The following is a 21,351-nucleotide window of genomic DNA, read 5'->3' as shown; positions in this document are numbered from 1 at the left end:
AACATTCACAGTGTAGGTTGGAAAAAGTATGTGAACCCCCTAAGCTAATGACTTCTCCAAAAGATAATTGGAGTCAGGAGTCAGCTAACCTGGAGTTCAATCAATGAGATTTTGGTTAGAGCTGTAACCCTATAAAAAACACTCACAAAATTTGAGTTTGCTATTCACAAGAAGCATTGTCTGATGTGAACCAAGTCTCGAACACAAAAGGATCTCAGAAGACCTAAGACTAAGAAATGTTGACTCGCACAAAGCTGGAAAGGATTACAAAAGTATCTCTAAAAGCTTTCATGTTCATCAGTCCACAGTAAGACAAATTGTCTATAAATGGATAAAGTTCAGCACTGTTGCTACTCTCCCTAGGAGTGGCCGTCCTGCAAAGATGACTGCAAGATCACAGTGCAGAATGCTCAATGAGGTTAAGAAGAATCATAGAGTGTCAGCTAAAGACTTACAGAAATCTCTGGAACATGCTAACATCTCTATTGTTGAGTATACAATACGTAAAACACTCAAAAAGAATGGTGTTCATGGGAGGACACCACGGAAGAAGCCACTGCTGTCCCAAAAAAACAATGCTGCACGTCTGAAGTTCACTAAAAAGTACCTGGATGTCCCACAGCGCTACTGCCAAAATATTCTGTGGACAGATAAAAAATAAAATGGAGTTGTTTGGAAGGAACACACTACACTATGTGTGGAGGAAAAAAAGGCCCAGCACACCAACATCAAAACCTCATCCTAACTGTAAAGTATGGTGGAGGGAGCATCATGGTTTGGGACTGCTTTGCTGCCTCAGGGTCTGGACAGCTTGCTATCATGGAAAAATGAATTCCCAAGTTTATCAAGACATTTTGCAGGAGAATGTTAGGCTACCTGTCCGCCAATTGAAGCTCAGCAGAAGTTGGGTGATGCAACAGAACAACGACCCAAAACACAGACGTAAATCAACAACAGAATGGCTTCAACAGAAGAAAATATGACTTCTGAAGTGGCCCAGTCAGAGTCCTGACCTCAACCCGATTGAGATGCTGTGGCATGACCTCAAGAGAGCAGTTCACACCAGACATCCCAAGAATACTGCTGAACAGTTTTGTAAAGAGGAATGGTCCAAAATTCCTCCTGACCATTGTGCAGGTCTGATCCGCAACTACAAAAAAATGTTTGGCTGAGGTTATTGCTGCCAAAGGAGGGTCAACTAGGCTACGCTGGGGTGGCAGCGTAGCCTAGTGGGTCGAGCCTAGTGGTTAGAGCTGACAAGGTAAAATGTATGTCGTTCTGCCCCTGAACAAGGCACTTAACCCATTGTTCCTAGACCATCATCGAAAATAAGAATTTGTTCTTAATTGACATGCCTAGCTGAATAAAGGTAAAATAATAAAACCAAGGGTACACATACCTTCCCCACCCTGCACTGTGAATGTTTACACAGTGTGTTCAATAAAGACATGAAAATGCATAATTGTTTATGTGTTATTAGTTTAAATAGACTGTGTTTGTCTATTGTTGTGACCTAAATGACGATCAGATCTAATTTTATGACCAATTTATGCAAAAAATCCAGGTATTTCCAAAGGGTTCACATACTTTTTCTTGCCACTGTAGATATAATTGGCACCAGTGGCACCCTAGGATACTAGAGCAATAACTAGTGATCAAGTGGACTTTGTCTTTTGCAAATGAATGTCAGACATAAATTATGCAGACAAACAATGTGAAAAATTGTGATTAGTATATCTGTATAATCACATATTTTTGCCCTATTATGTGGTCTGAATGTAGTGAAAAGTGGATATTTTATTTGGGAAAATTAGAAACCGGAAGTCCTGCCGCTTGCGCAGTCAGCGTATTACAGTTGTGAGAGTGTATTGAAGTACTTTCGAATGCTAAAATTGAGTGTACTTAGTGAGATTTAAATCATTTACACAAACAGATTTCAACAAAATAAAGTCCCAGATTACAAAGATGACGGCAATATACAAATAAACGAATGCTGAAAATATTTCACATATCTTAACATTAGTCAAATTGACCCGAGAATTAGTATATAAATTCAATAGTGTTGGGGAGAAGTGAACTACATGTGGTTCAACTCGTTATTTAACTACATTTTGCAGTAGCTTGGTCATAGTTTAACTCAATTCAAATCTAGGTATTGTTTTCAGTAGTTAATTCACTTTTTGCAATGTTGTGGTGTAGCTAACTACTGAAACTACACAATCCTTTTTTTGCAAATAGAAAATAAAAATTCCTAATTCTCACTTGAAACATAGTTTTTGTTTTTAATATGCTACATTACACATTCTGTTGACATCTTACTTCAGAGTGATTTGTTCTTGCAATTTCAAGTCTATGACATTTTATATTTAGATATGATCATTTATGAAGTAGTTGGGATGTAGTGAACTACTTTTTCAAAGTAATTTTAGTTAAGTAAACTATATTTTTCTTACGGGTAGCTTCAGTTTAGCTTAACTTCTTCCAGTGTGAAGTAATTGGTACCTTGGTAAACTAGATTTCTAGAGTAGCTTCCCCATCACTGAAACTCAATACATTGAGTAATGAGTGCTTGCTTTGTTGTCCAAATGATCTTGTGTACCCCGTTCATTGCTGCTCGCAACTATATGTTATATACTATTATATTCCATTCTAAACAATCAAGGAACCCTTGTACCCAACCATGTTATCATTAAGGCTACCTGTTCAGAAAGATTAGACTACTGTCTGTACTATCGCCTTTCCCCTACAAGTTCCTCCTACCAACTACACTGTCCCTCTCGACCATATCTGCACCTAGATATCTTGCCCCTCTCGCACCCTGCGTCTGTCTCGCAGTTTTCCAGCATCGTCCAGCCGTCACACTCACTCTCAGGACGACACTGGGCAGAAGTAACAACATGGCTTTACGAATGAAGGCTTGCATGTTCGTGGGACTTTTCCTGCTTTCTCTGGCCTGGAAAGGTATGTGACCTAATACAGATCTAACCTCTTGAAAACACTGCATAGGACGCGGTTTTCTGCGGTCTATCGTTTGGTGACTACTGTACTGTACATTGGAAACTTTGCGGGGTTGCTTGTCAACTGAAGGCTGGCTTCTTGATGGAACGCTTCTCTGCTCCGCTCCGAATAAGGCTGCGTAGACGCAGCAAACTGCAAATATGTGATACCTTTATTCGGTCGTTTTTCTGGTCAATTGTTTAAGAAAGCTGAAAAGCAAATGGTAGCTTATTTTCACAAATTATGAATATAGTTGCCTAGGATGTTTAAAGCATATCATTTTTCTAACATCAGTTAAAGTTAAAAGATACTGTAGGTAACCTAGTTACAATAATTCAAGTAATTTAAGTGTTTGAGATTTACATCAGAACACATGTGCACGTCTAATGTGTATAAAGTAGTTATTTATTTGTCATCATATAAATAGTAGTAGTAAGTGGATAGAAGAAGTGGATTCAATTAGTCACCCCTATACAGCAAATTCTGTCTTGAAAGATGGTCATTAGATTGTATCACTTAGCCTATGCATATGAACAAAAAGCTCTTCTTTCATGTTGTATGCATGCCCTCACTATTACTGTTTTTGGGTCATTATTTTGTTTTGACTGAATACCCAAATACTGTAATTTTAGGTATGTGTGACTCTTGAGGAATGCAATCTGTAACTGGCTATGAGAAAGATGAAAGTTGTCGCAAAGAGACTTTTCTAGTCTGTTCTATAGCTTGCTTCTTTTAGATCAAAAACGATTTATTCACAGAACTGCAATTGTGAAAAGCATTCCACTGATGCGATTGTATTTTTGTCCATAATGAAATAGCTCAATTATTTCAGATTTTATGGGAGCCTACTCTAAGGTCTATGAATGTTTGTGCAGTAAACCCATCAAATACAGCTATGTTTTTGTTATATGCTTCGCAGATACTGGTTGTTACAAATGTTTTTTTTGGTCATTTGGTCAAATATGTTGTTGAGAAGGGAAAATCAGCTGCCTAGCTGCTTACTGTCAGGTCATGTCTTCCTACCAGGGTTAATCTTGGTCAGTCATGTTCTGACAACATTTACATTTCCGCCATTTAGCAGACGTTCTTATCCAGTCATACAGTACAGTAGTGAGTGCATACATTTTTACACGGAGTCAGATATGATCACTCTGTGATGGATGCAGTATGCATGCTCTTACCAAATCTACACAGAACGATTTCTAGGGGAAAAGGTAAGGGGAAATGAAGGAAAAAGGATACAGGTCCCTCTGCTAGGCTATACCTTAGTGACATCTGAGATTATAATATATATTTTTTGTAAATGGACTAACTCAATCTGTGAAACAAAAGAAGCACCAGTCATTTTAAAACCTCTACGGGATTGGTGTCCTCGCCATGGGACGGTTGAGCCAACGTGCGCTAATGTGATTAGCATTATGTTTTACATAACAAGAACATTTCCCAGGACATAGACATATCTGATATGGGTAGAAAGCTTACATTTTTGTTAATCTAACTGCACTGTCCAATTTACAGTAGCTATTACAGTGAAAGAATACCATGCTATTGTTTGAAGAGAGTGCACAGTTATGAACTTGAAAATGTAAATGTATTAATAAACCAATTAGGCACATTTGGGCAGTCTTGATACAACATTGTGAACAGAAATGCAATGGTTCATTGGATCAGTCTAAATCATTGCACATACACTGCTGCCATCTAGTGGCCAAAATCTAAACTGCGCCTAAGCTGGAATAATACATTGTGGCCTTTCTCTTGCATTTCAAAGATGATGGAACAAAAGAAATACAAAAAACGTGTTTTTTTTCTTTGTATTATCTTTTACCAGATCTAATGTGTTATATTCTCCTACATTAATTTCACATTTACACAATCGTCAAAGTGTTTCCTTTCAAATGGTATCAAGAATATGCATATCCTTGCATCAGGTCCTGAGATACAGGCAGTTAGATTTGGGTATGTCATTTAAGGCGAAGATTGAAAAAAAAGGATCCGATCCTTAAGATGTGGAATGATGACTTATAAGTGTATTTTAGGGCGTACTGCCTGGGTGGGGTGGGAGGATGGGGGGGGGGGGGGGGCATGTTGTAGGAAGCGTGGTGCGTTTAATATCCTATTTTACAGCTCAGTCATTTCAAAGCATTTTTTCATCATATTTGTCTGTTTCTGTTTATTTAGACAGGTGTCTCCGGTCTTTCCCGTATAACCCGTCCTTTGCGTATCTGACTTCCCTCTTACCCCTCTACATCTCTGGTCGCCTTCTCTCCCCTCCTGTTTGGACACTTGTCTCGCTAACTCCCTCTCTTCATTGTTTTAGCTCACGCTCGGCTATTGTTCCTAATCTCATCCTTTCCTTGACCTCCCTGCTTCTGGTGAGCTTACTTCCTAAACCCCTGCCTTACTTCTTGGCCTCGGGGGACCAATTGTGGTGTTTTCCCACCTCCCCTCTTATCCCACACTCCTTGTTTCTCAGGAAGTAGATGCTAGTTTTGGACTACGGTGGGAATGCCATAGCTATCATGTTGAACATACATATAGCATGGGTTGATAGAGCAGGCTACATCATATGACTTTATAGGCTACGTCGTCATTGTTTACTGTTGGTCATGTTCTTGATTTCTTACTATGGGTTTGTCTGATGTCCATGTGTTGTCTATCTGGTCTATTCTTTGATTGGCATCCTTCACATTCACATTTGACAGCCGCATAAATAGTCAGCCGCATTAAATGTTTTTTTCATTCTGAAAAAAAACAGGTAAAGTCTGGTCTTGCTGTGTTGGATTTCATATTAGCCTCAATTGATTGCTATGCCAGAGTGATCAAAAGGGTTTGCCCTCATCTGGTTGCTATGGAGGCCAAGTGTCATATTGGACACAGATTTCAAAGATGTCTTTGTGCCAGGATGCCAGCATGCCAGCTTGTTATTGACCACAAAGGCCCCAGCAAATACTTTCATATTTACCCTCAAAGGAGCAACATCACTTTAATAACTTATCTAAATGCATTAATGAAGCTGCTTACAGTAATACCTAAATTAACCTTCACAATAGTGAAGGCATCAAAGGAGTGGTGGTATCATCAGGTATTCCAATAATGACCTTTTGATAATGGTAGAATGTACTTCCTGTAACACCAGCCAAATGCAGGGACAAACGGCATGCTCATCACAAAGACATCTCCCGTTAAAAGGACATCTTTTCTTTTCTTTTTTTTGTTGAGGAATGCTGGTGATGGGCTGGGTGTTGAGAGGGGCTGCCAGTCAATGTACACAATAAAAGTGATTGTGCACCACCTTAGAGCTTAAATAAAATGAAGTGTAGATCTGGGCAGCAAATCAGCAGAGAGCTGTGATTGAAACGGAAGTCCCTATATTCGGGCCTCTGGCAAAGGGGATAGAGTGCGGAATGCCACTGTTTCACTTCCAAGCCCCACTTAAATTTTCACGGTGACAGAGTTCTTACACTGTAAAGCCTTGTTCATCTTAGCCTTCTGATAAGAGCAACCAGTTACAGCCAGTGGCACACATTCTCCATCCTCATCCTGTTTATGTAACAGTTAGGTTTTTAGGTAGAATCCTCCTACAGTCAAATGTATCCAGGAATTCATGATCTTGAATAGTTAATATCTTTCTTCACACTGGTTGGAATCCTTGTGAATGAAGCCTCACCAAAGACACTTTGCTTGATGACTTTAAAAAAAATATTTATGTATTTATTTATTTGTATCTTTTTTTCCACCTTTATTTAACCAGGTAAGCTAGTTGAGAACAAGTTCTCATTTGCAACTGTGACCTGGCCAAGATAAAGCATAGCAGTTTGACACATACAACAACACAGTTACAGATGGAATGAACAAAACATACAGTCACAGTAGAAAAAAACAAAACAAAGTCTATATACAGTGAGTGCAAATAAGGTCAAATAAGGGAGTTAAGGCAATAAATAGGCCATGGTGGCGAAGTAATTACAATATGGCAATTAAACACTGGAATGGTAGATGTTCAAAAGATCGATGTGCAAGTAGAGATACTGTGGTGCAAAAGGAGCAAAATAAATAAATACAGTATGGGAATGAGGTAGATAGATGGGCTGTATACAGATGGGCTATGAACAGGTGCAGTGATCTGTGAGCTGCTCTGACAGCTGGTTCTTAAAGCTAGTGAGGGAGATGGGAATCTCCAGCTTCAGTGATTTTTGCAGTTTGTTCCAGTCAGTGGCAGCAGAGAACTGGAAGGAAAGGCGACCAAAGGAGGAATTGGCTTTGGGGGTGACCAGTGAGATATACCTGCTGGAGCGTGTGCTACGAGTGGGTGCTGCTATGGTGACCAGCGAGCTGAGATAGGGCGGGGCTTTACCTAGCAGAAACTAGATAACCTGTAGCCAGTGGGTTTGGCGACGAGTATGAAGCGAGGGCCAGCCAATGAGAGCGTACAGGTCGCAGTGGTGGGTAGTATATGGGGCTTTGGTGATAAAACGGATGGCACTGTGATAGACTACATCCAGTTTGCTGAGTAGAGTGTTGGAGGCTATTTTATAGATGACATCGCCGAAGTCAATGATCGGTAGGATGGTCAGTTTTACGAGGGTATGTTTGGCAGCATGAGTGAAGGAAGCTTTGTTGCGAAATAGGAAGCCGATTCTATATTTAATTTTTGATTGGAGATGCTTAATGTGAGTCTGGAAGGAGAGTTTACAGTCTTTATTTTTTTATTTCACCTTTATTTAACCAGGTAGGCTAGTTGAGAACAAGTTCTCATTTACAACTGCGACCTGGCCAAGATAAAGCATAGCAGTGTGAACAGACAACACATGGAGTAAACAATTAACAAGTCAATAACACAGTAGAAAAAAAAGAGAGTCTATATACATTGTGTGCAAAAGGCATGAGGAGGTAGGCGAATAATTACAATTTTGCAGATAAACACTGGAGTGATAAATGATCAGATGGTCATGTACAGGTAGAGATACTGGTGTGCAAAAGAGAAGAAAAGTAAATAAATATAAACAGTAAGGTAGGTCAACTTGGGTGGGCTATTTACCGATAGACTATGTACAGCTGCAGCCATCAGTTATCTGCTCAGATAGCAGATGTTTGCAGTTGGTGAGGGAGATAAGTCTCCAACTTCAGCGATTTTTGCATTTTGTTCCAGTCACATGCAGCAGAGAACTGGAACGAAAGGCGGCCCAATGAGGTGTTGGCTTTAGGGATGATCAGTGAGATACACCTGCTGGAGTGCAACTAGGTATTTGTAGTTATCCACGTATTCTAAGTCAGAGCCGTCCAGAGTAGTGATGCTGGATGGGCGGGCAGGTGCGGGCAATGATCGGTTGAATAGCATGCATTTAGTTTTATTTGCGTTTAAGAGCAGTTGGAGGCCACGGAAAGAGAGTTGTATGGCATTGAAGCTCGTCTGGAGGTTAGTTAACACAGTACTATCAGATATCAGATATGGTGGTTGGGGAACGTAAACTGTATGTAGCTAGGTGCAATAATGAAAATTTAGTGATAGATCAGTGGACTCCATCATAAGTGTTTCATAAAATCTCAATATTCCACATATTTATCGTTACCTCTTTTATAAATCATTAATGCATGTGTAATGACAACATGTACATCATCAATCAAATGTGTGATGTAACATCATTACATCATTTGGAAGACATTAGGAATGTGTCATATTATGTTTATGTCACGCAAGTCTAACCCTATAAAAATGCTTTATCATTTTACATTTGAAAGCAAGCCATAACCAATGCTTTTGAGAACAGTGCGGTAGGTTTATATGTTTGATAAATAGCAGCTGGTTAGCCACCCTGCTCAGAAATGTAGCTGGGGTTGTTTTTTTTAATGCCGTAATGTCCTGTGCTGTACCCAGATTAGGCCACATTGCCCCTTATCATCATAGTCCAGAAATAAACTTTAGCTCAGCTCTCCAAACGCTGTTTACATATTCACATTCAACACAAAGTCCTCGTGACAAAGTCAAGAAACAGGCCACCTCCGCTTTTTGATATTGTTCGGTTGTTACTGTGAAACATCCATCAGAAATGCTTGTGTAATGTCAATTCATTCTTCACACAATGGTCATTCATCGGTTTTAGACCTGTGTGAAAATGTCCAGATCTCTGTGCGAAATCAACAGGACAAGTTATAAACTCAAAGGATAGGCCTTTCCGATGTATGCCCGGAGAGAAAGTTAGTATCATATCCCAAGCAATGCTATACATTGTTTTTTTTATAGAAATATAAAAAATAAACACACATTCATCTTGCAAAGCATAATCATTTCTAAGAATTAGCAGGATGGTACAGGAAGATGGAAGGAGGTCAGGAACAGAAACATGAATGATTTATTTTTCAGCATTTAGCGTCATCTCGGACCCTACTTGGAATCTGACTCAAAAAGAGGACAGTGAGGCTGAGTTGTGACGATGTTGCTTGGTTACTGGTATGGTGCTTTGAAGTCAGAAGACACATCAAAGCTAACTGGGGAAACTGCCTGATTGATCAGATAGTCACAATGTTGTAAAAACATGCTGTCCTCAGCGCTAAACGGCTAGAGGCCGTTGTCAGGGGTCTGGTTTTGAGGGATGTTTTGGGTCGTCAAGAAAACTTGGGGGCTTTTCCAAATCAACCCTATGATTGAATTAGGTTAGAACAACAACCAGAGTCCGTTAGGGACCTGCTAGCGTAATATTAGTTTAATTGGACCCCAAAGGATCTCTCCTTCAACTGGATTACTGCTGTATCTGGCTAGCTAGAAAGGAGCACACTTTCTTTATCTTGAGCAGCCTGTCAAAGCTATTGAACGAAGCCAGGCTTCCTGAATGAAGTACCCTCTCGCAGTAGTCTGCAGCCACACTGGTGTAAAGGATTCAGGAAAGTTTCACAAGCCGAGCTTAGTGATTATATATAGATTTGGAAAAAGAATCAATCTTCTAAACCATTAACTTTTATTGTTGCTCGCTCTTACTCTCTCCATTAAGTTGTAGAGGACACCATCTGAAGTGTGAAACAAGTTAGAGAGTATAGCAGTGGCTACCGGGGCATTATGTTTGCTATGTTGTCAGGATGAAATGGCCTAATGATTTTTAGGCTGTAGGGAATGACTTTCAATACTAGAGATGGCACGAGTAGAGACAAACAATGGACAGAAGCCAGGAAAGGAAATGTCCTGTGTAAAGTCCAGATCGGAGAGTATGAATCTGCCCCCACAGACAGGCATTACCACAATCAATACATGGTGTGCTGGATCAGACTGGAGAAATGAAAGGAGCAGTCCATTGATTTGATTGTTTGTTTGTGTGGAGGCTCCGTTCCAGGCTCTCTCCACTGTTGACGTCAGGGCATTGTTGACACTTTGTTAGCACTGGCTATCTCGCTTAAGCTAATTGGTAGCACACAACCACTGCTCGATCAATTAAGCAATCAGGCTCGTTGAATGCAATCTCTGTCGTCAGCAAATGTTTCAAAGAGCCATACAAATGTTTTTTTTTATGATAAAGAAAGACAATTCTTGTGTCTTTTTTGTATTATTTCCAGGTGTAAAGGATCTGGTTCCGATCTGGTTTTGATTTCGATTGGTTCAACGCTGCGTTCAGTAATGCATTTACAGATTGGCTTGATGTGAAATTGCCATTACAGTCTTTCAATGTCTCCAGATGTGCAATGAGGCAGCCCGTATGTAAGACACCTGCCACGTGTTGCATTAATATGTGTTCTCCAGTGGGGCTGTCGGACAGTCCATTGATCCATGAATGTTTAGTGTGTTTGAAATCACTTCAGCTGTTGCTAGAAATTCCACCACTATCTTGCCATCAGTTCAACAGAAATCAGAAGAGCTGCCCTTATACCTTAGCTCTTTTGATTCCCACTGAACTGATCTCTAGACAGACGCACACACAGCTGCATACACCAGGCGCCAAAACTGTCTGAGAGAACCCAGACGGAGGTTCAGGTTACTGAAGTCTTCATTATCCAGTAGCATGTCTGTCCGCATCCCCCTGGTGTCATGTCTCAAGCACTGCTGCTACTTGATTCCTCTGAAGTCCTCCAGCCTCTGGAATCCTCCTTTATTGGCCACCCACTCCCACTCCCACACCTCCTTCTACCTCATTTCACTACACTCGCAATAACATCTGCCAACCATGTGTGTGTGACCAACACAATTTGATTTGATTTGATCTCTCGTCGTTTTCTTCGATACAGACCAAGTGTTCTGTTATTGGAGCTGAATAAGTGTCAGACTGGTGTCATTGACATAATGCTTGACCGCATTGGATGTAATTACCTGCCAATTACCTACCTTACATTTATGAGGCTGGTGGGAGGAGCTATATGAGGACGGGCTTATTGTAATGGATGGAATGGAATTAATGGAACGGAGTCAAACATGTGTTTTCCATATGTGTGATGTGTTTCATACCGTTCCAGTCATTCAATAGCAGCCATTACAATGAGCCCATTCTCCTATAGCTCCTCCCAACGGCCTCCTCGGATCTAGCCTAACAATTTAGCGGAAAATGCTAAATATATTACTGCAAGAATTGCTGCACTGCCCACACATGTTACAGGCTTGGGCCTTCTTGGTTCTGTCTATTGATGCCTGTTGATGGTGTGATCTCACCGTCACAACAACAGTCATGTAAAGCCCCCTTCATCAAACTCTCAGAACAAGAGATCACAGAGACATTTGATTCACTGTTTCAAATCACTGAATGTTGGAATAACAAATAGCTAGCCTGCTTCGTAAGAGGGGGAGGGGGGGGGGGGGATCTATCAGGGTGCACATCCTTTGATTGGTTATTAGCAGCTTTTCACACAGAATACACGTTTACCCTGAGAAATTGTCTGGGTGGTCCGCAGCACGTTTAAATTCATCATCAACACTCTGATTGCCTGTTGCTGCAGTGCTCTTGAACAGTGTAAACAAAGTCGCCTCCATTCAAATCCTCCCCAGCTTAACCAGAGCACTTTCGCATTGTGTTTATCTCAATGGAGACTGCCCCCACTGAGGCACCGTAGGGCTTCCCATGGAGGAGCTAACATGGACATTAAGGGACTAACCACGTCTTCACCTCTTGCTGTTCTTCTCCTGTCGCTGAGGGGCTTTGGCTAGTTGGATCTCAATCATTCGCTTTCCCTCCACACAAAAAAAGAACCCCTCAGTGACTTGCTGCCGTGTCATCAACACTTTAATATGAGTCTTCACCTGAGATCCTGAGAAGATACCTAGTTCTTAGGAAGTGTTCCTGTTGGTGTCTGTGGTAGCTAGGTGTTTCTGTTATGAGGTCAGAAAAAGTGTTATCGCAGTAGAGTAATTTTACTTTCCTGAATAGCTTGTGTGCTTGCTAAGACAGTCTTGGGTCTGGGTTAAAGCAACTAACCAAACCAAGTCAAACTCTGTATGCCACTACTGGTCAGCCATAAACTGATGCTTTGTCCACTGAGGAAAAATATTTTTGGTTTTTCTTTGACAAATGGCCAAAAACATCAGCGGTCACTTAAAATGTTGCTCTGCTCTTGCAAAATCCGTAATATTGGTATACTGAAGTTAGTCATTATTAAATTAAAGGTGTTTGATCAAGGTATGAAATAAAAATCTGAGAACTGAATTTCTGTTCAATTTCTTTCATACCAGTTAAACTTAGCTCTACAGTTGTGGCAGTAAGTGTCCAAAGTTGGTTTTGCATTGTTGGTGTTGTCCTCTAGTAAACCTTGATTCTCAAAACTAGTAATTACTTCCGCAACAGTTTGAGGAAGGCCCTTTCCTGTTTCAGCATGACAATGCCTCCGTGCACAAAGCGAGTTCCATACAGAAATGGTTTGTCGAGATCGGTGTGGAAGAACTTGACTGGCCTGCACAGAGCCCTGACCTCAACCCCATCGAACACCTTTGGGATGAATTGGAACGCAGACTGTGAGCCAGGCCTAATCACACAACATCAGTGCCCGACCTCACTAATGCTCTTGTGGCTGAATGGAAACAAGTCCCCGCAGCAATGTTCCAACATCTAGTGGAAAGCCTTCCCAGAAGAGTGGAGGCAATGGAAGCAAACGGGGGACCAACTCCATATTAATCCCCATAATTTTGTAACGAGATTTTCAAGCAGGTGTCCACATACTTTTGGTCATGTAGTGTTCTTATCCGCAATGCGGAGTGCCTGGATACAGCCCTTAGCCAAGGTATACTGGCCATATATCACAAACCCCAGTGTAGTGAGGTGCGTACTGGCAGCAGAGAAGTCAGGCGCAAGAGAGCGAAAGCGGATTTACAACGGTGTCGTTTAATATCCATAAACCACCGTCAACCGTACAATACAATAAATGGATCAAACAAATACCAACATACCTGTGCATAAGCACTACAAGAAACAATTACCGACAAGAACATGAATGGGAACAGAGGGTTAAATACACAACATGTAATTGATGGAATTGGAACCAGGTGTAATGGAAGGCAAGACAAAACCAATGGAAAATGAAAAGTGGATCAGCAATGGCTAGAAGGTTGGCGACTTCGACCGCCGAACGCCGCCCGAACAAGGAGAGGGACCAACTTCAGCAGAAGTTGTGACACCCAGAGTTGCCTTATTGCTATTATAAACTGTTTCCCAACATAATTAGAGCAGTAAAAATAACAGTTTTATCATACCCGTGGTATACGGTCTGATATACCACGTCTGTCAGCCAATCAGCATTCAGGGCTCTAACCACCCAGTTAAAAATTACACACTAGCCTGTTATGATTGCACCTTCATCAGACTGTCTACCTGTATCAGTCTATGATTTTATTTCACACCTACACAATTAGTTGTGACTCTCAGTTTGTTTTGCTGTCTGGCATGATACCATAAGAAGGACATTATTTAATGTTTGCATGCTTTTGGATACAATAACCAAACAAATGTTTCGGGACAATGCCCAGTCGGCATGTAAACAGTTGCTTTAATACTCGACTCATTACCTGGTTGTGAAAGATTATTGTTGTTTTCTCCAGATTTCTCATTTATTAAGATGTTCTTTGTGCCAATTCTTGCTGTTCTTGCTGTTGGGAGACAAACACTGAGAGCTAAATCAAATCAGGCTAGCTTTTATTTCCTCTTTGCCCCTCAGGAGCAGTTAAGGTCATTTGTTTCAGTAATTGGCATATTTTGTGGCCAAGCACCTCTCCATGTATTCATGTGGTTATTAGATAATATAGCTCTACTCATGGTTCTCACCCCCTTCCCATAGACTTGTGATGATAACGGATCGGAGAGAGTCAGGCATGACAGCTGTGCTCTGTGAGTCTGTGTGAACCAAGGGAGTGACATTTGTTTCAACTTTTCACCCCCTCAGCTGACGACACACAGACACAGATGCAGAGAGAAGCAGAAAGGCACACATGCACACGCACTTTGATCTTAACGACAACTAAATGACATTTGTAAACATTCCATGCAACCGTCCAAACTTTTGATCATGGATGGAGATACAGATACACTTGATAGAGATAGAGTGCTAACACACCTAAGGTAGCTCTAACAGCCTGCTTTGTGCCATGAATGAAAGAGGCCTGTTCTGTTCTGTGTTCTTCACTGTCCCGTGTCCACTGTCACATGAATTGTGTTGTGTGGAAGCCACGTCTAAAGCCCGGAGCTCATTACGCGATTTGCTGGAATCTGAGGCCACTCAGCGGCTTTGTGTTTGGTAAAATGGTCCTTCTGCACTGTCTCTGTCTAAGCATTAAGCTCATGGAGCCAGATCAAATTGAATAATGCTCTTACATAGAGTAGACGATGGGCTAAATGAGTGAGATTGCATTTATTTTTTGACCCTAATTGACCTTTTATACACTAAATATGTGTTTGTTTGAGTCTGACACTTTTCAGGAATCACCATACAAAGTGGTATAGGAAATGTAGGTGACATTGCTGAGTAACAACTGATGGCATTGCAAACACAAACACAGCGGGATCGTACCAGCTAACAGCAAACGTTCCCACAACTTTAGACAGCGTTCCCTTAAGAGTCTCTTTAGGTTATTAACTAACGTTTTGATAGGAATGTTCCTGTGATGTGCAAGGAATGTTTTCAAGAGACCATTCCGTTAATGTCAAACATAACTTGCGGTTACCATGTTCTCAGGACTTAAGATATTAATGTTCTAGACACGTTTCATGGGAACATTGCAAGAACATTCATGTGTCCAAAGAAAAATATATTACACATCACATCTTTTTACCGAGCCAATCAAAGCCCGATCCATGTTTAACTCTTTGTCTGTTGGCAAGGTTATGGATACTCACCTGTGGTGGCTTCTCATAGGAGGAAATTCAGTGAATTTCACAAAAATAAAAATAGTGAAACATTTAAAAAGTTATCCTTTTTAGATAAAACTATGCTATATATATTCACGTCACCAAATAACTGATTAAAACACATTGTTTTGCAATGAATGTCTACAGAAGCCTCAACAGCCCTCTGTTGGGTAGCACCATGGTGTAGAAGGAGGACAGCTAGCTTCCGTCCTCCTCTGGGTACATTGACTTCAATACAAAACCTAGGAGGATCATGGTTCTCACCCCCTTCCATAGACTTACACAGTAATTATGAAAACTTCCGGAAGCCACTCCTCAGTAAAAGGCACATGACAACCCACTTGGAGATTGCCAAAAAGCACATAAAGACTCTCTGACCATGAGAAACAAGATTCTCTGGTCTGCTGAAACCCATATTGAACTCTTTGGCATGAACGCCAAGCATCACGTCTGGAGGAAACTTGGCACCATCTCTATGGTGAAGCATGGTGGTGGCAGCATCATGCTGTGGGGATGTTTTTCAGCAGCAGGGACTTGGAGACAAGTCAGGATCGAGGGAAAGATGAACGGATCAAACTACAGAGAGATCTTTGATGAAAACCTGTTCCAGAGTGCTCAGGACCCTATCCAATCTGACAGAGAATGAGAGGATCTGCAAAGAAGAATGGGAGAAACTCCCCAAATACAGGTGTGCCAAGCTTCTATAGCGTCATACCCAAGAAGACTCAAGGCTGTAGTCACTGCCAAAGGTTATTCAACAAAGTGCTGAGTAAAGGGTCTGATTACTTATGTAAATGTGATGTTTCTGTGTTTTATTTTTTTATACATTTGCAAAGATTTCGAAATTTTTGTCATTATTGGGTTTTGTGTGTAGATTGATGAGGGGGAAAAACGATTCAAACCATTTTAAAAGAAGGCTGTAATGTAACTAAACAAGGGGTCTGAATACTTTCCGAATGCACTGTATTTAACACACGATTACATTGTGCATGTTAATTTATACAGTAATTATTATACATCATGTCCGCACTTGGGATTTGAATTCACAACCTCTTGGTTCACGGTATTCCGATCTTCCTGCTATGCCAGCATGTCAGTTATCAGTTAATCTGAGTATTCTCATCATTGATTTTATTGATTTATTTCAGCAATTTAAGGGCTTTCTGTATTAGTTGCCTAATGTTGGTGGGGCATATTAACCTGTTATATATATTAATATTAATATTCTTTAGCACAATTACTGGAAGTCTATGGTATCTACTAGTATGCTAGGAGTTATCATGGACTTCCAGTCATTGCGTTAAACACTAGTTAGCAATTGTGCTAACGCTAGTTAGCAACTTCCTTCAAACTTCACGCAGAAGCATAAACATTTTATCCACGGGTTCATCTGGAGAATTAGATAAATGGCTAAATGGCTTCATTGCCAAAATCCTGAAGTATCCCTTTAAAATTTGGAGATGGAACTCTGTGCTGTGTTTTGTTTTGGTATAACTGCAGTCTGCATCACATCCGGCCGTGATTGGGAGTCCCATAGGGCGGCGCACAATAGAGCCAGCGTCGTCCGTGTTTGGCCGGGGTAGGCCGTCATTGTAAATAAGAATTTGTTCTTAACTGACTTGCCTAGTTAAATAAAGGTTAAATAAATGAAATGACTGTCATCGTCATTGCTTAAATGTGAAATGTGAGAAAGTACAGACATGCTATTGTAAACAACACATTTCTGATATTCTGAGAATATGGCAACCATGTTCTGGTTATGTTTCTATCAGAAGCAACACTGTGACCTGGTCCATGTTTTGTCAACAAATTAGCATTGTTTCAGATAGAAATGCAACGACTAGAACTGATGTGATTCCTTATCAGAGACACGTTTGTTCCAAATGTTATATGTGCTGTGGATTTTTAAAAAGACTACAGAGTTCTCTTTGAGATGCTCAGCTATCTAGAATTCTACATTCTTTCAAGGAGAAACACATTTAAATTAGAACAGATAGGTGTGTTGTAACTGTTGCCAAGTTATGACATTAACATACTGTATGTTGCTAAGAATGTGAGAGTAGGGTGACTCCCCTTGCGGGTCTCAAACCTAGGCCACCAGCACCGATGACAAACACTCTCACTACTGTCCCAAGAACGTATATCTCTAGGGCATGTGCTTATTAGGCCAGTACCACCCTATCCCCTACTCCCTACGCACTTGTGTAGATTTGAAACAACTTGATAGGTGTAAGCAATAGGGTGAATGCACTTTGAAGTAAATCTCAGCTCTGTTAAAAGTACACTCGAGAAAAAAAACTTTTATTGAGCATAGTGATTCAGGAGAATCATTAAAACAGGTTAATATGCCCCAACAACATTAAGGAAACAAAATCAATGATAGTCCAAATTAGCTGATAACTGACACAGATGTGTAGCAGGAAGATCTGAATACCGTGAACCAAGAGGCTGTGAGTTCAAATCCCAGGTGAGAACATATTGAACAATAATTACTGTATGAATTAACATGCACCATGTAGTCAAAGTGTGTCAAACATGTAAGTTGAAAACACTGTTAAAAGCAGTGTGTCAGTATCCCTAACCTTGCCAACAGACAACAAGAGCTGTGAAAGGATCAATGGTTCACCAATCAAATCAGGGCCTGATGTCCTGACAAATGATACACAGAAATGTTGCTGTCACGTTCCCATGAACAGTGTCTAGAACATTAACATCTAATATTGCGAGAACATGGCAACCATGTTCGGTGGAAAGTTGATGGAATATTCTCCTAATGCTCATAAAACTGGACACGAATGTTCTTGCAACGGAAATGTGCCTATTGAAACTCGTCTTGAACATTAATGCTGCATACTCTGAGAACATTGTAACCACGTTCTAGATCAGTGCTGCTTGACATTACGGGAAAGTTCTCCTAACTTTAACATCAAAAGGTTCTCAGAAAGGTTTGCTAACGTAGATAGAATGTTCCCCTAAAAAAAAAAAGGCACGTGCTTCTGATTTGCGAGGTAAAACAAACCACAGCATCTCAAATGTGAAGGCAGAAAATGACTTTAGACCATGTGAGTTTAGAAGGCTGTTTTGTTTCTAGAACATATGTTCTAGTGAAGATTTTCCAGGAAGAAGCTAAGATACACTCTTTGTGTGGATTTTCATCACTGTGTGGAGAATCTGTTGAATCTTCTATGTGGAGTATATTGTAGATCGGCAATATGAAGTATATCAGGAACTTACTGTGTACTACAGAACGCTAACTGTTATTACGCTTATTGAACTGTGGTTTTTCACGTCATGACATTGGTCATTTCCATAGCTTTCTCGCTCTAGCTCGGCCGACTGTGATTGTGGTTCTCAACCCCTTGACTTCTGCTCTGGGATCAAACGCACACTGCTTTCTGTTCCTGTTGTGAGGGTTAATGACCTGAGAGAAAACACTCAAAACCAGCTAGTCACCATCGAGCAGTCCAGGAGGAGCAGGATAAGGAAGAGGAGGCCCTTCCTGGTACTACCACTCCTTATGTTTTCTCCTTGACTCCAAAAGACACAGTGGCCAATCGCTGTGGAGTGCTCGCCCCTGTCTCACTGTCAAGTAGCTAGACACTTCTGGACAGTGGTCCGTCAACTGGGTTCGGTACTGTGAGTTTTCTGAGAGAGTGTTTGTGTGCGTGCGTGCATGTGTGTGTGCACATGTGGTTGGGCCTTTCCTATAACCAAGGCAGCCATAATGGACTGAGATGCCGAGCATTCCTCAGACATTTCTCCCCCTGCCTGCCTGCTTCTCTCTTCTCTTCTGTTCCCCCGCCAGTTTCAGGGGCAGAGGGCCTCTGACCCCTCAGACCAGCCCTGGGTTCCTGCCACGGTTCTCAATTCAAGCCAATCAGAATGAGTTTTCCCCCACAAAAGGGATTTATTATAGATATATTTTGTAAATACTCCTCGGTTTCATCAGCTGTCAAGGTCTCAGACCATCCCGGAAGTGAAGAAGCCGAATGCAGAGGTCGTGGGTTGGCGTGGTTACATGACCCGGTTGGACGTACTGCCAAATTCTCTAAAACGACATTGGAGGCGGCTTATGGTAGAGAAATTAACATTCAATTCTGTGGCAACAGCTCTGGTGGATTTTCTTGCAGTCAGCATCCCAATTGCACGCTCCCTCAAACCATGAGACATCTGTGGCATTGTGTTGTGTGACAAAACTGCCCATATTAGAGTGGCCTTCTATTGTACCCAGCACAAGGTGCACCTGTGTAATGGTCATGTTGATTAATCAGCTTCTCGATATGCCACACCTGTCAGGTGGATGGATTATTTTGGCAAAGGAGAACTGCTCACTAATGTAAACAAGTTTGTGCACAAAATTTGAGAGAAATAAGCTTTTTGTGCGTATGGAACATTTTGGGGATCTGTTATTTCAGTTCATGAAACTTGGTGCCAACACTTTACATGTTGCGTTTATATTTTTGTTTGGTATATTTGATTCAGCAGATGTGATTGAATGCCATTATAGATGAACCACAGAGCCAGACTAGCCAGACAAGGAGAGAAGTTCAATTTCTGTAGTTGCTGGTGAACATGATACACATTGAATTTGACAGTTACACCAAGTTCCATATTTAGACATAATATTTTACAGAGGGCTACATTTGAGAAAACTCAGATGTACAGTAGTTACTGTATTATATCAAATATCACCGTATAGGTGTTCTCTCTCTGGGAGATAAGACTCATATGGTAGGGAGACACAGCCGTGTCAAATATTGTCTTTGGCCTCAGCCACGTCCGTTTGCATCTCGGATCTCGGATCAAAAGTGAGGGAACACCGGAGTCCCTCTTAGCGTCTTAGAGCCCTGCTTTTAGCTGACGGCATGTATAGGTATTGGAGAGTACTGGAGTGGCCCTCGGGGGTGCTCACTTGATTGGTTGAAATGTGGGAGCGGGGGAGATCGCTCAGCCCGTGTCAGAAGCAGTGTCTCGTCCACTGCCATCAATACACACTGCTGCTTAATAATGAATGCTGTTTTCTGAAACATCAAACGTCTCCCAGCTCATCTAAGGCACATTAGGCATTTTAACCCTAATGCCTAATGCAGACCAGACTACTGACTCCCTTACTGTGTTTGTGCGTGCATGTGCACGTGTGCGTGCATGTGCGCGTGTGTTTGTGCTGTTTCATGGAACATACAGCAGAGCACTCTGGTCGTGTCTGTTTACATTCCAGACAATGTTCTTCTCTCTGGACTTACTGTACAGTAGCCATTAGCTACTGTACAAGATCCTATCGCCATTATACGTTGTATGGCTCCTACATATAGAACTGTATTATTGGGCGAGGTCATTTACATCTTAGCATCTTTCACGAGGAAGCACATGAAATAATACAAAGTGGACACTACATTATTTTATTCTATCTTTGCGGTAGCCATTTAGCTAATCTAAGGCGCTTTCAAGTGTAAAATGTTTAAATCCTGTTTAAATGTTTAAAGCCTGTTGTTGAACCCATGCGCCAATCTAAGTAACATAATACCAAAAATCCCCATCAAAATCCGTCAGTTTAAGCTTGCATGGGCTGCATCTCAATCCACCGCATCCGCCTATGTCGGCCTTCCGCATTTGCGGTGGAAGGTGGCCGAGCTACAGCCGTGTTTGTCCGACCATGAGACCCCCACTAATGTCAGACTAATGGAAGTATGGAGGTAGTTTTGTACCAACAAAATAAAGGGTTAAATATGTGTAAAAATATATATATATATTTCCTGGCTTTCGTATATCTCTTAGATATCGGACAGGCACTTCAAAACCTTATCCCTTATTAGCAATTTTTAAAATGTATTTTTTGCTGTTTATGAATGTGTTATTCATGTGTTTCTATGGGCTATAGTAGTAAAGGCCAAATTCAATATTTTAATCCTCCCACCCAAAAATATGTTGATATCTAAAAGAGTCCTTCAATTCACAATCAAATAACTAAATGATCCATGGTATGACCATCTTAAAACAATTCCATATGTTAGCTTAGTACCTTCTTTATAAGAACACTACATTGCTACTA

The 21,351-nt window shown here is 41.0% G+C and overlaps 1 protein-coding gene across 6 annotated transcripts in view; it reads left to right on the top strand.

The window, feature by feature from the left end:
* The first annotated feature begins 2,782 nt into the window (after positions 1 to 2,782).
* Positions 2,783 to 21,351, top strand: part of LOC139385501 (cell surface glycoprotein MUC18-like) — a 45,529-nt gene continuing 26,960 nt past the window's right edge. For 4 of the 6 annotated variants that reach the window (XM_071130607.1, XM_071130609.1, XM_071130604.1 and 1 more), the window contains exon 1: positions 2,783 to 2,961. In XM_071130607.1, coding sequence (XP_070986708.1) covers positions 2,898 to 2,961 — 64 coding nt within the window. In that variant the 5' untranslated portion in view covers positions 2,783 to 2,897. The remainder of the gene's footprint in view (positions 2,962 to 21,351) is intronic. The other 2 variants (XM_071130608.1, XM_071130605.1) reach the window with 1 other exon arrangement.

Source organism: Oncorhynchus clarkii, chromosome 27 (genome assembly GCF_045791955.1).
Source record: "Oncorhynchus clarkii lewisi isolate Uvic-CL-2024 chromosome 27, UVic_Ocla_1.0, whole genome shotgun sequence".
NCBI classification, from domain to species: domain Eukaryota; kingdom Metazoa; phylum Chordata; class Actinopteri; order Salmoniformes; family Salmonidae; genus Oncorhynchus; species Oncorhynchus clarkii.
The sequence above is the reverse complement of the archived record's forward strand: the minus strand, read 5'-3'. Positions and strand labels throughout refer to the sequence as shown.